At 43.5% G+C, this 10,243-nt stretch overlaps 1 protein-coding gene across 6 annotated transcripts in view; it reads left to right on the top strand.

The window, feature by feature from the left end:
• Nucleotides 1-10,243, top strand: part of nrxn1a (neurexin 1a) — a gene marked incomplete at both ends in the record, with an annotated part of 148,175 nt that overhangs the window by 125,987 nt on the left and 11,945 nt on the right. For all 6 annotated transcript variants that reach the window (XM_080747606.1, XM_080747604.1, XM_080747603.1 and 3 more), the window contains one exon: nt 468-805. In XM_080747606.1, the coding sequence (XP_080603732.1) occupies nt 468-805 (338 nt within the window). The remainder of the gene's footprint in view (nt 1-467; nt 806-10,243) is intronic.

Below are 10,243 nucleotides of genomic sequence, written 5' to 3' on the forward strand. Positions count from 1 at the left end.
TGTGTGCGTGTGCGTGTGCGTGTGCGTGTGCGTGTGTGTGTGTGTGTGTGTGTGCGTGTGTGCGTGTGCGTGTGCGTGTGCATGCGTGTGTTTTTGACTTTATGTGTGTACCTGTGTGTCTGTCCCCCTCTTCCCTCTCTGTGTGTGTGTGTGTGTGTGTGTGTGTGTGTGTGTGTGTGTGTGTGTGTGTGTGTGTGTGTGTGTGTGTGTGTGTGTGTGTGTGTGTGTGTGTGTGTGTGTGTGTGTGTGTGTATGTGTGCGCGTGTGTGCGTGTGCGCGTGCCCGGCTGTCCTTATGTCATCCTGTGTACGTGTGTGTGTGTGTGCCTGGGTGTATGTCTCTCTGTACGTGTGTCTGTGTGTGTATGCTTGTTTGGGTGTGTGTGTCCGCGTGCGCGTGTGTATCTGTCTGCGTGTATGTGTGCGTGTGCGTGCCTGTGTCCGCGTCCGCGTCCGTCCCCACCGCAGGCCGCCAGCTCACCATCTTCAACAGCCAGACCACGGTGCGCGTGGGCGGCGCGGAGAAGGAGAAGGGCGGGACCGGCATGTTCCAGGGCCAGCTGTCGGGCCTGTACTACAACGGCCTGCGCATCCTCAACATGGCCGCCGAGGGCCACCCGCACATCCGCACAGAAGGCAGCGCCCGCCTGGTGGGCGACATGCCCTCCTCCTCCATCACGCCACAGAGCAGCGCCGCCGCCGCCGGGGGCAACCGCTCGGACTCCGCCCCCTCCATCAGCGACATCACCACCACCACCGCCACCAACCGCAAGACGGGGGGCGGCGGCGGCGGCACCACGCAGCAGGTCAGTTGGAAACTAACTTTTTTTACGGCGCTGTTTCCAAGTGCTCAAAAACTAGAAACTAGACTTGACTCTGTTCCAGGTGCCAACCTGCGTCTCGTGCACTCGTGGGCCATGTGTGGCCTACTTGCAGTGGTGTCAGTTCAGCAGTGCGCGTGCAAGACACCAGTCATGTTGGCATACCTTAGCAACAGGCATGATGAATTTATTTTAAAGGGGAAGACCACCCAGTTTCAATATTGAACTATGTCATTAATATACCTTAGAGGAGTTGTGTGGAAATAAAAAAAAGTTCCCCCTCTTCTGTGTTGCCTTGCCTAGGTACTGGAGGATTGATTATAAGCTTATAAACGAGTGCTATGAAGCCATATAAGTGTATTAAAGTGCATTATAAATGCGATTATAATGCATTATGACCAGCACTTATAATACTTCATAAACCTTGTTATACATGCATTATAGACCTGTTATAGACTTTAAGTAAAGTGCTACCAAAAGTTTGAGAACCACTGATTTGTATGAACCGTGCATGACCCATTTCCTGGAAGGCTGAACGTGAAATGCCTTGAGGGCTTTCTAGGGCACGTGTGGTTAAAAATAAGATGTTGCTTTCCTGTCTGATGCTTGGTGTATGTGCACATCTGCTAGTTATCACCCCACTGCCTGTTCTGTGTCTCATGTACTGACTGCTTAGAGATAGCGCACTGTTTAAGGGCCCAATGTAGGTTATGGTAGTGAATCTTGGTCGCTAGGGGGTGCTATGGGGTGCCATGGAAAAAATATATCATAATAGTTATAAAAAAAACATAGATATTTTTAATTCAATTAATACAATTATTGTGCCAGTTTAGCCATCTTCAACCTGGCGTCCATATTTTGGTCAGATCGACAATTCTTTTGCTATTTTCAGTTAGTTTTTAGCAATTTCACAATAGGGGGTACGCAGCCAGAAGCTATATGACTGTTTTGACATGTTAAATTCTGTGAAATACAGCATAAGAAGCCATTGTTGTTGTTGATTTTGTTGGGGTTTGGGGAGGGTGTAGGGTGGACATGTTCTGCTGTATTCGGATAGGATATCTCGACTCGATCAGGGATACAAGCGGGCTAAAATGGGTTTTCTCAGTATTGGGTGGCTGGCATCTCCCTTTAGAGATAAGGTGAAAAGCTCATTGATCCGTGAGGGATTCAGAGCAGAGCCTCTGCTCCTCTGTGTGTAGAAAGGAGTCTGTTGAGGTGGTCCGGGCGTCTAGTACCTATACTATGGATGCCTCCTGGTTGCCTCCCCGGGGCAGGGTTTTTTCCAGCAGGAGCATCCAGCTGGGAACTAGACCATGGGGAAGACCAGGGAGGACCAGGTGGACGGATTATATGTCTCCACACTGGCCTGGGTGGGGATCCACCAGTCTGAGCTGGCTGATCTGGTCATGGAGAAGGATGTCTGGGGCTCCCTGCTGGAACTGCTAGCTCCGCTACTCCACTCTGGATAAGCGGTTGTGGATGGATGGATGGATGGATTGATGGATGGTTGGGTGGGTGTTTGGACGGATGGACGGATGGATGGAAGGACAGACGGCTATTTTTGGCTTTATTGGGTTATTCTTTGGGCTATTCTTGTTGAAGATATTTGGTGTAAAGCAGGGGTCTTCAATGTTTTCAGGCCAAGGACCCCTTAGTTGAGAAATAGATGAAGCAGGGACCCCCACAACCTTTTATAGATTCCATATAGTTTCCTCGTGTATTTTGGATTCATGTCAATTAATGTTTTCAGATATTTTACCACTTGAACCGTCAATGCTTAATAAACCTTTCACTCTGTACTTAGTTTGCTCTTTTTCCCCTCTAAACCAAACCTCTTTGCCAAAAATAGCCGGTCTGCAAACTCAAAACGCCTTGCAGCGCGAGGCATGTAGATCTGCTATTTTGGGCTAAAGTTCTCAGAATATGGAGTCGTTCAAGTGGTTGTTATAAAAAAGGAGAAAAAAAAGCTTCTATCACTCAAAGATTTGGAGGACCCCCTGTAGTAACTCTGAGGACCCCCTCGGGGTCCCAGACCCCCTGTTGAATACCCCTGGTGTAAAGTAGAGAGCTTTTAAGTGCTTGAGCGCACGCTCACAGCAGCTCATTATATGTCCTATGAAGATAGTTTTGCCCTCGGCAAATAGGTCTGCTGCAAATCTATTGAACATGAACAATGTAAGGTGTAGTTTTGTGGGCTCATGAGGCAGAGAGGCTGCTTTTGAATCAGAACGGGTTTGACCCCCCCCGGCCCCCCCCCATGGAGTTTGTGTCAAGGTGTCCTTGAGCAAGACACTGAACCCTTCACCATGGTTTCTTCCACTGTTACCCTACTTTTTAACAGTGGGCAACAGCCCGCTGCTTTGGGCGATAAAAATATCCTATAGTGGACGTTCCTGACGTCATTACCGTATTGTACGTCCTCGATGGGTAAACAAAGCAACACATGAATTTGATTGGCTATCGCCGGACGATGTCGCCCAAAGATGAAATATTTTCATGTTTTTGGACGACGTTCCTCCACCCACTTTTATTTAGTCTATCACCAGTAGTTGCCGGGTCCCATTGACAAATAACGCACTTCCGGAAAACAACCGGAAACAAAACCGACCAATCGCCCGCTGTTAAAATGTGTCTGCAAGTGTGTGAATGGATGGATGGAATGCACATTGTAAAGGGCTTTGGATAAAGGCATTATATTTAGTTTTAGTCATAGTATTTTGAATAAACTTTAATCTAGTTTTTGTCTAATTTTTGTCATCTGAAAAGTTTTAGTCTAGCTTTAGTCGACTAAATCTATTATATAGATCTATTTTCACAATAGAACCGTGTTATACAAAATGAATGCCTCAACTCTTAGTGCTCGTCAGGGTGAGGGTTAAAATATGGTTATTTTGGGGGACGGCCTGAAAAGGTTGAGAACCACTGATCTAGTCTACTGAAATCTCGATGTAAATATAAAAATAATATAGATTTTGGTCAAATAAGGTGAAAAACTCATTCTGCACCCCTGCGGCCGGTACTTGGCAGCATTCGGTGAGAACAAAACACCCACAAATTAATTTTTCAATGACTATTTTTGGTTGTAAAAGCCTTGGGGATGAGGGCAGCTGTTAATGTTTCTGTTTGCGTAGATGAAGGGAACATGGCAGAACAGTTAAAACATTTAAAATTGGCCTCAAACCTCACGAAGTATCATGTTGTAAACTTTCTTCATAATTTGATCATTCTAATTCGATTTTGATCTTTTGACGAATTAAGTATTAACTAAGTACAAAATATTTATTTTGAGCTTGGGAACATCTTTAAAAACGTTATTTCTTAGAACATCCATTTTCAGTAACTTCACTATGCTGTTGTTCCAAAACGATTTGGTCAACATCAATGTTTTATAAATCAGTGGTGGAAAAAGTACTCACATTTTATACTTAGGTAAAAGTATCAATAGTGCAATGTAGAAATACTCTGTTACAAGTAAAAGTCCGGAATTCAAAATGTACTTGAGTAAAAGTACAAAGGTATTGGCATCAAAATGTACTTAAAGTACCAAAAGTAAAAATAATCATCATTCCGAATTAAACGTTTTTACTCGCGAGTCGCGACGCACGAAAATTGCTCCGCGACTCACATAATGTGTGGGAAACATTGAGATGTGGATTTGGCTTCAAAGGGGAAGCGAGACCGGTGCGTCTTGCTGCTTCAGTCGTTTAGTACACACACACGCGTACGCACGCACAGACTTTGCTCATATCAGCTCTCTACTGTCTCCCCCCTTCTCCCCTGTCTCTCTCGCTCTCTCGCTCTTTCTCTCTCTCGCTCTCTCCACCGCACAGTCCGATTGTAAAGCAGACATGCCGTGGAAAACGATCTTAATGAAAAAGCCAAGCATTTCCCGCCCACAAATTTACTGAGCAGGGCATGTTTGTGTAAGTGGACACCATAATGGCTCCCCTCCCCCCTCCACTAACACTAAGCTAGGATCAGGCAAAAAACTTGTATCTCCCTATTTCAACATTAAAAAGAAACATAACATTTTTATGTTTCTTTTTTCTTATTCTTAGAATTATTGACTGCTTTAACTGTTGAAAAATAGCAGATATACAAGCTCACAGCGCGGCACCGAGTGCCGCGCTGCGAGCTTGTAGATCTGCTATTTTTGAAAAAGTCATGAAAATGTGTGCAAATCTTTGAATAGATGTATTTTCAAAGCGAACGTTTGTAACTCAGATTTTGCTTCTGGGTGGTCCTTGGAACTATAATATTTTGAGATATGAATATTTTTTTACAGGGGTCTTTCACATGAAAAGGTTTGAGAACCACTGACATAGCAGTCTCTCAAGAACAGACTAACTGAGCTCCAGTTAAGTGAAAAGGACCTTTTCTTTTTTTCTAAGCCAGATTGCTGACATAAAAACATAGGTTTTTCAAAAAAAACCTTAGAAGGATTCAAAAGACACTTATAGAATCGGGTCAATATTAAAATGTTCACGATTTTTCAAAAAGTGCCGTGCTGTGAGCTTGTAGATCTGCTATTTTTCAATAGTTAATTCAGTCAATAATCCTAGGCCTAAATGGGTTAACACTCTACTTCATCATACTACAGTTTCACACAAAAGTAGCAAAAGTAGCCGATCTACAATCTCACAACGCGCCATGTGTTGTGAGCTTAAAGATATGCTATTTTGGAAGAAGAATATATACATACTTTATATGAAAGATAAAGTGGTTTTATAAATATCGAACCAGTGAAAAGTATTATCACAAGCTGGTGACTAAACTAACTAGGCTATAATGGATCCATCACTGGAACACAGGAAATTGTTTTACATTTCCACGTAACATTACATTATTATAACATTACAATTAATGCTTTTGGACAGCGGTGGAAAGTAACTGTACTTTTACTTTACTGGAGTATTTCCAATTTGCAATATTCCTGCTACTGCTACTCCACTGCATCTTAGAGGCAAATATTGTACTCTTACTTCACTACAATAATTTGAAAACTTTAGTTACTGGTATACTTTGTAGATTTTGATTATTATTACAAAACATAGGCCAGGCAGACTTTTTCAAACACATTTTTGGACACTGCTCCTACAGATTTTCCTCTAAAATCACGCAAATCGGTACACAGTATGTCTACACTCATCTCGTCAACATGTTCTGCCCCATATAGCGCCACCAACAGGCCGATTCTTTTCAAACACATTTTTGGACACTGCTCCTACATATTCTGCCCTAAAATCACGCTGCGCTTATCTCCCGATTAGGGAGTCTTACTGGTATATACTTCTATCGCGATGCGTTGTGAGCTTGTAGATCTGCTATTTTCATGCCAATGCTTTTGTACTTTTACTCTAAAATAGCATAATTTTTTTCTACTTCTGTGGGCAAGGCAGAAACCCATTATCTTGTGACATCATCGATGGGGAATCGAAGTTAATAGAAAATGCAGGCTTTCTATTCCTGAAAAGTTGCAATGTTAAAGTGGAAGCCATTGTTCTCGCGATAATAAAAATCTAAATACTTATTTTCAAAAATATTGTTTTTAAAAAAATCTGTCAAACGATGATGTCACAAGATGATGGGTTTCTGAACTTCCTACAGCTCTCCTAAGAGACTTGGACCGAGTTGGAAAAAAATGTGCTATTTTATTATGAACATTAGTGAGGACCTATTATATGAAGATAGGTTGAAAAGTAGCAAAGTCATCCTTTAAGTAAAAATCTAGCTACTACGTTCACCACTGCTTTTGGACATACCAGGTTTTTGCCCGACACTGATGCAAATATAATTGGTGGGGAGATGGAGGTGGAGGGGGAGGGATGCATAACTGCTGCTCAGCTGTATTGATGAAGCACGTATACGGTATGGCTGCACAGCAGATGTTAACCTGATATCCACGTAGACGCATTATACACAAGCTGCTGCTGCTGCTACGCCAACCCGTCACTGTTAGGGCCTATTATTACAATCGATACAGAGAATGAGGCTGGCAGTGTGTGTGTTTGAGAGAGACAGACAGACAGACAGACAGAAAGAGACAGAGAGAGAAAGAGAGAGGTTGTGTGTTATAAAAGTGTGTGTCTGCCGCACTCCGAAAAAAGAGATTCTCTTTTCCCCAGAGTTGCCATGGAGATAGTGAACCCATCCACCATTCTCTCTCTCTCTCTCTCTCTCTCTCTCTCTCTCTCTCTCTCTCTCTCTCTCTCTCTCTCTCTCGCATCCCATCTCTCCCGTAGAGACTAACTCCTCTGTGTATAAGCTGCCAGCTGTCTTAGACATAAATAATGGAATGCAGAGAGCTGTGAGCTAAGCCCCAGGCATCAATAATGGATATGAGCGATGGATGGATGCTGTGTGGAGGAGTGAGGCTGCTTTTCACACCTGTGCTGCCCTGGCCATGTGTGCACGTCACCCAGCTCCACATGAGCCGCAAGCGTTGCCAGATTCCAACCATGTCTATGAAAACAAGCCCAAGAGAAGCAACTATTATCCTCACACAACATCGTCTGTATTTGAAAACAACTCACAGCGTGAGCTTGTAGATCTGCTATTTTCAAAATAAATCTTGACACATCTTCAGGTATGATCGCCAGGCTGGCTTTTGGTGGACATTTATTTCAAAATATATATATTTTTTTGCCATGGACATACAAAACGAGCAGAAAATAATATTACCAAAAGCATATAAAGAGAAGAGAGGAATTTCAGGGAGGCCATGAAGGCCATGGCCATGGTTGCCCCTCAGTCTGGCCTTGTGCCCCTCCAAAAAATTGCATACCCTGAGGCCACAGTGACCTTATGCCCCAGCAGCTGACTGTCACTGTACTACTTTCTCATCTGTCTCTGTCTTGTCAATATGTAGACACCAGTGTCTCTTTCTTGTCATGTAGACACCAGTGTCTCTTTCTTGTCATGTAGACACCAGTTTCTCTTTCTTGCTCGTTATGTGTCACGTGCTGGTGTAGTGAGGACCCAAAATCTGGACAGCCAGACAGGTAGTGAAAAAAAAACCTTGGTTGGGTGTTTTAATAAACCAGTGACCAGAACAGAAACCACAAATACAAATACAAACACTGTGACACCAAACAATGACTTGACAAGGACTGACTGGGGAACACGACTAATATACACATGAGATACAGCTGGGTAGACAACATCGAACCATGACAACTAGACCAGGGACGTGCATAGAAATATAGACCTAGACAAACAATGACAAATGTCTGTGACTGTGACATTATTAATGTTTATAATGATGCATAACAACTTATAACAAGGTTTATGAAGTATTTTAAGTGACTATAAGCTCAGAGGAACAGCTCATTATTGCTGCCATAACTTAGTCAGTTATAGTTTTCTACTACGAGGTGAAACCAGAACTTTCCAGCACCTGAACCTATTTTTTGGTTCTGGTTTTGTTTCCCGGGTTTCAGACATGGTTCTGGGAACCTTTTTTAGGTCCTGCTCTTGATGTAGTACTACATTTGAGTTCTGGAAACCTATGGGCAGGGCCATTAGCGCTGCTGCATCTTTTTTGGGACCTTAGTTCCCTGTTAGGTCTGGCTGTATGGAAATGTAAGCAGAACTTGGTCCCGGAACTTCACAGGTTCTTGAAAGTTCTTGGTTCTGGGAAGTTCTGGTTCTAGTTCTGGTTCGGCCGTGTAATGGAGAAGGGGCTTTTGTTATAAGTTTGTTATGCATAAAAATAAACATTTAAGAAGTGTTATGAATCCTTATAAGTGCATTACATGAAATGTGATTATAATGCTTATAGACCCGAAGTAAAGTGGTCCCAAATCTTTTACTCAGGTCAAAAGTATTGTCATCTATCTATAAATGCGAGAAGTCTCTGCGTGTCTGTCTGTCTGTCTGTGTGTCTGTAATCCGCGTATCTCGAGAACCGTTCGTCCCACCGGCTTCAGATTCGGCACGCGCGTTCCCCGCCGCGGCACGGAGTGCAGTGCCGGGTCTCGACCCGACCCAACACGCGGTTTTCCCGAACCGGCGCGAAACGTTCGGAATCTCCTTATGCAGGGTTGATTGTTGACATCAGGCTGTTCCGGAGGAAATCGTCGAAAGCTCTGACTCATTGTGACATCACTTCATAAAAGGCTCTGACATCACGTACGCCACATGAGTCAACAAAAAATCTCTGTGAGTGTGTATGTATGTATGTAATCCGCGTACCTCGAGAAGGTTTTCCCGAACCGGCGCGAAACGTTCGGAATCTCCTTATGCGGGGTTGATTGTTGACATCAGGCTGTTCCGGAGGAAATCGGCGAAAGCTCTGACTCATTGTGACATCACTTCATAAAAGGCTCTGACATCACGTACGCCACATGAGTCAACAAAAAATCTCTGTGAGTGTGTATGTATGTATGTAATCCGCGTATCTCGAGAACCGTTCGTCCCACGGGCACGCGCGTTCTCCATATATGGGCGTTTGTCCCACGGGCACGCGCGTTCTCCATATATGGGCATAAAATGAATGCCCCCATATATGGGCATAAAATGGATTGCAGACAGACAGATACAGATATCTCCATATATGGACATAAATGGACAGAGGCAAACAGATGGTCAAAGATCTCCATATATGGGCATAAAATGGACGCAGACAGACAGATACAGATATCTCCATATATGGGCATAAATGGACACAGGCAAACAGATGTTCAAAACGGGTCCTATGACAACAGGTATAATGAGGTTTGCATTAAAGGGGGAACCGGCACTGTGTCTGCAACACAGTTGGAGGCACAGACAGATACTCCATATATGGGCATAAAATGGACGCAGATAGACAGATATCTCCATATATGGGCATAAAATGGACCCAGAACTATAACTGCAGTGATCTCCATATATGGACATAAAATGGACGCCGACAGACAGACAGACAGATACAGATATCTCCATATATGGGCATAAATGGACACAGGCAGACAGATGGTCAAAACGGGTCCTATGAAAACAGGTATAATGGGGTTTGCATTAAAGGGCGGGCATTCATTCCCTATTTACATTGTTCCGAGTTGGCCAGGTCGCCGACTAGACGCTTCTAGTCAAAATAATAAGCTAACAAAGCTAGCAGAGTACAAGCGCACTTTTCTAAATGTAGCAAAATCTTGCGAAAAGCTGAGGTATAAAACAGGGCTTGAGTGAATGTTAATGAATGTTTTGTAATAATAATCTAAATGTGAAAAGTAACAAGTAACTAAACCTGTCAAATAATTGTAGTGGAGTAAAAGTGCCTCTGAGATGTAGTGGACTAGAAGTTTAACGTTGTTTTTTGTAGAATGTGTGCGTGTGTGTGTGTGTGTGTGTGTGTGTGTGTGTGTGTGTGTGTGTGTGTGTGTGTGTGTGTGTGTGTGTGTGTGTGTGTGTGTGTGTGTGTGTGTGTGTGTGTGTGTG

Source organism: Nannobrachium achirus, assembly GCF_963921795.1.
Source record: "Nannobrachium achirus genome assembly, chromosome: 18".
NCBI lineage: Eukaryota > Metazoa > Chordata > Actinopteri > Myctophiformes > Myctophidae > Nannobrachium > Nannobrachium achirus.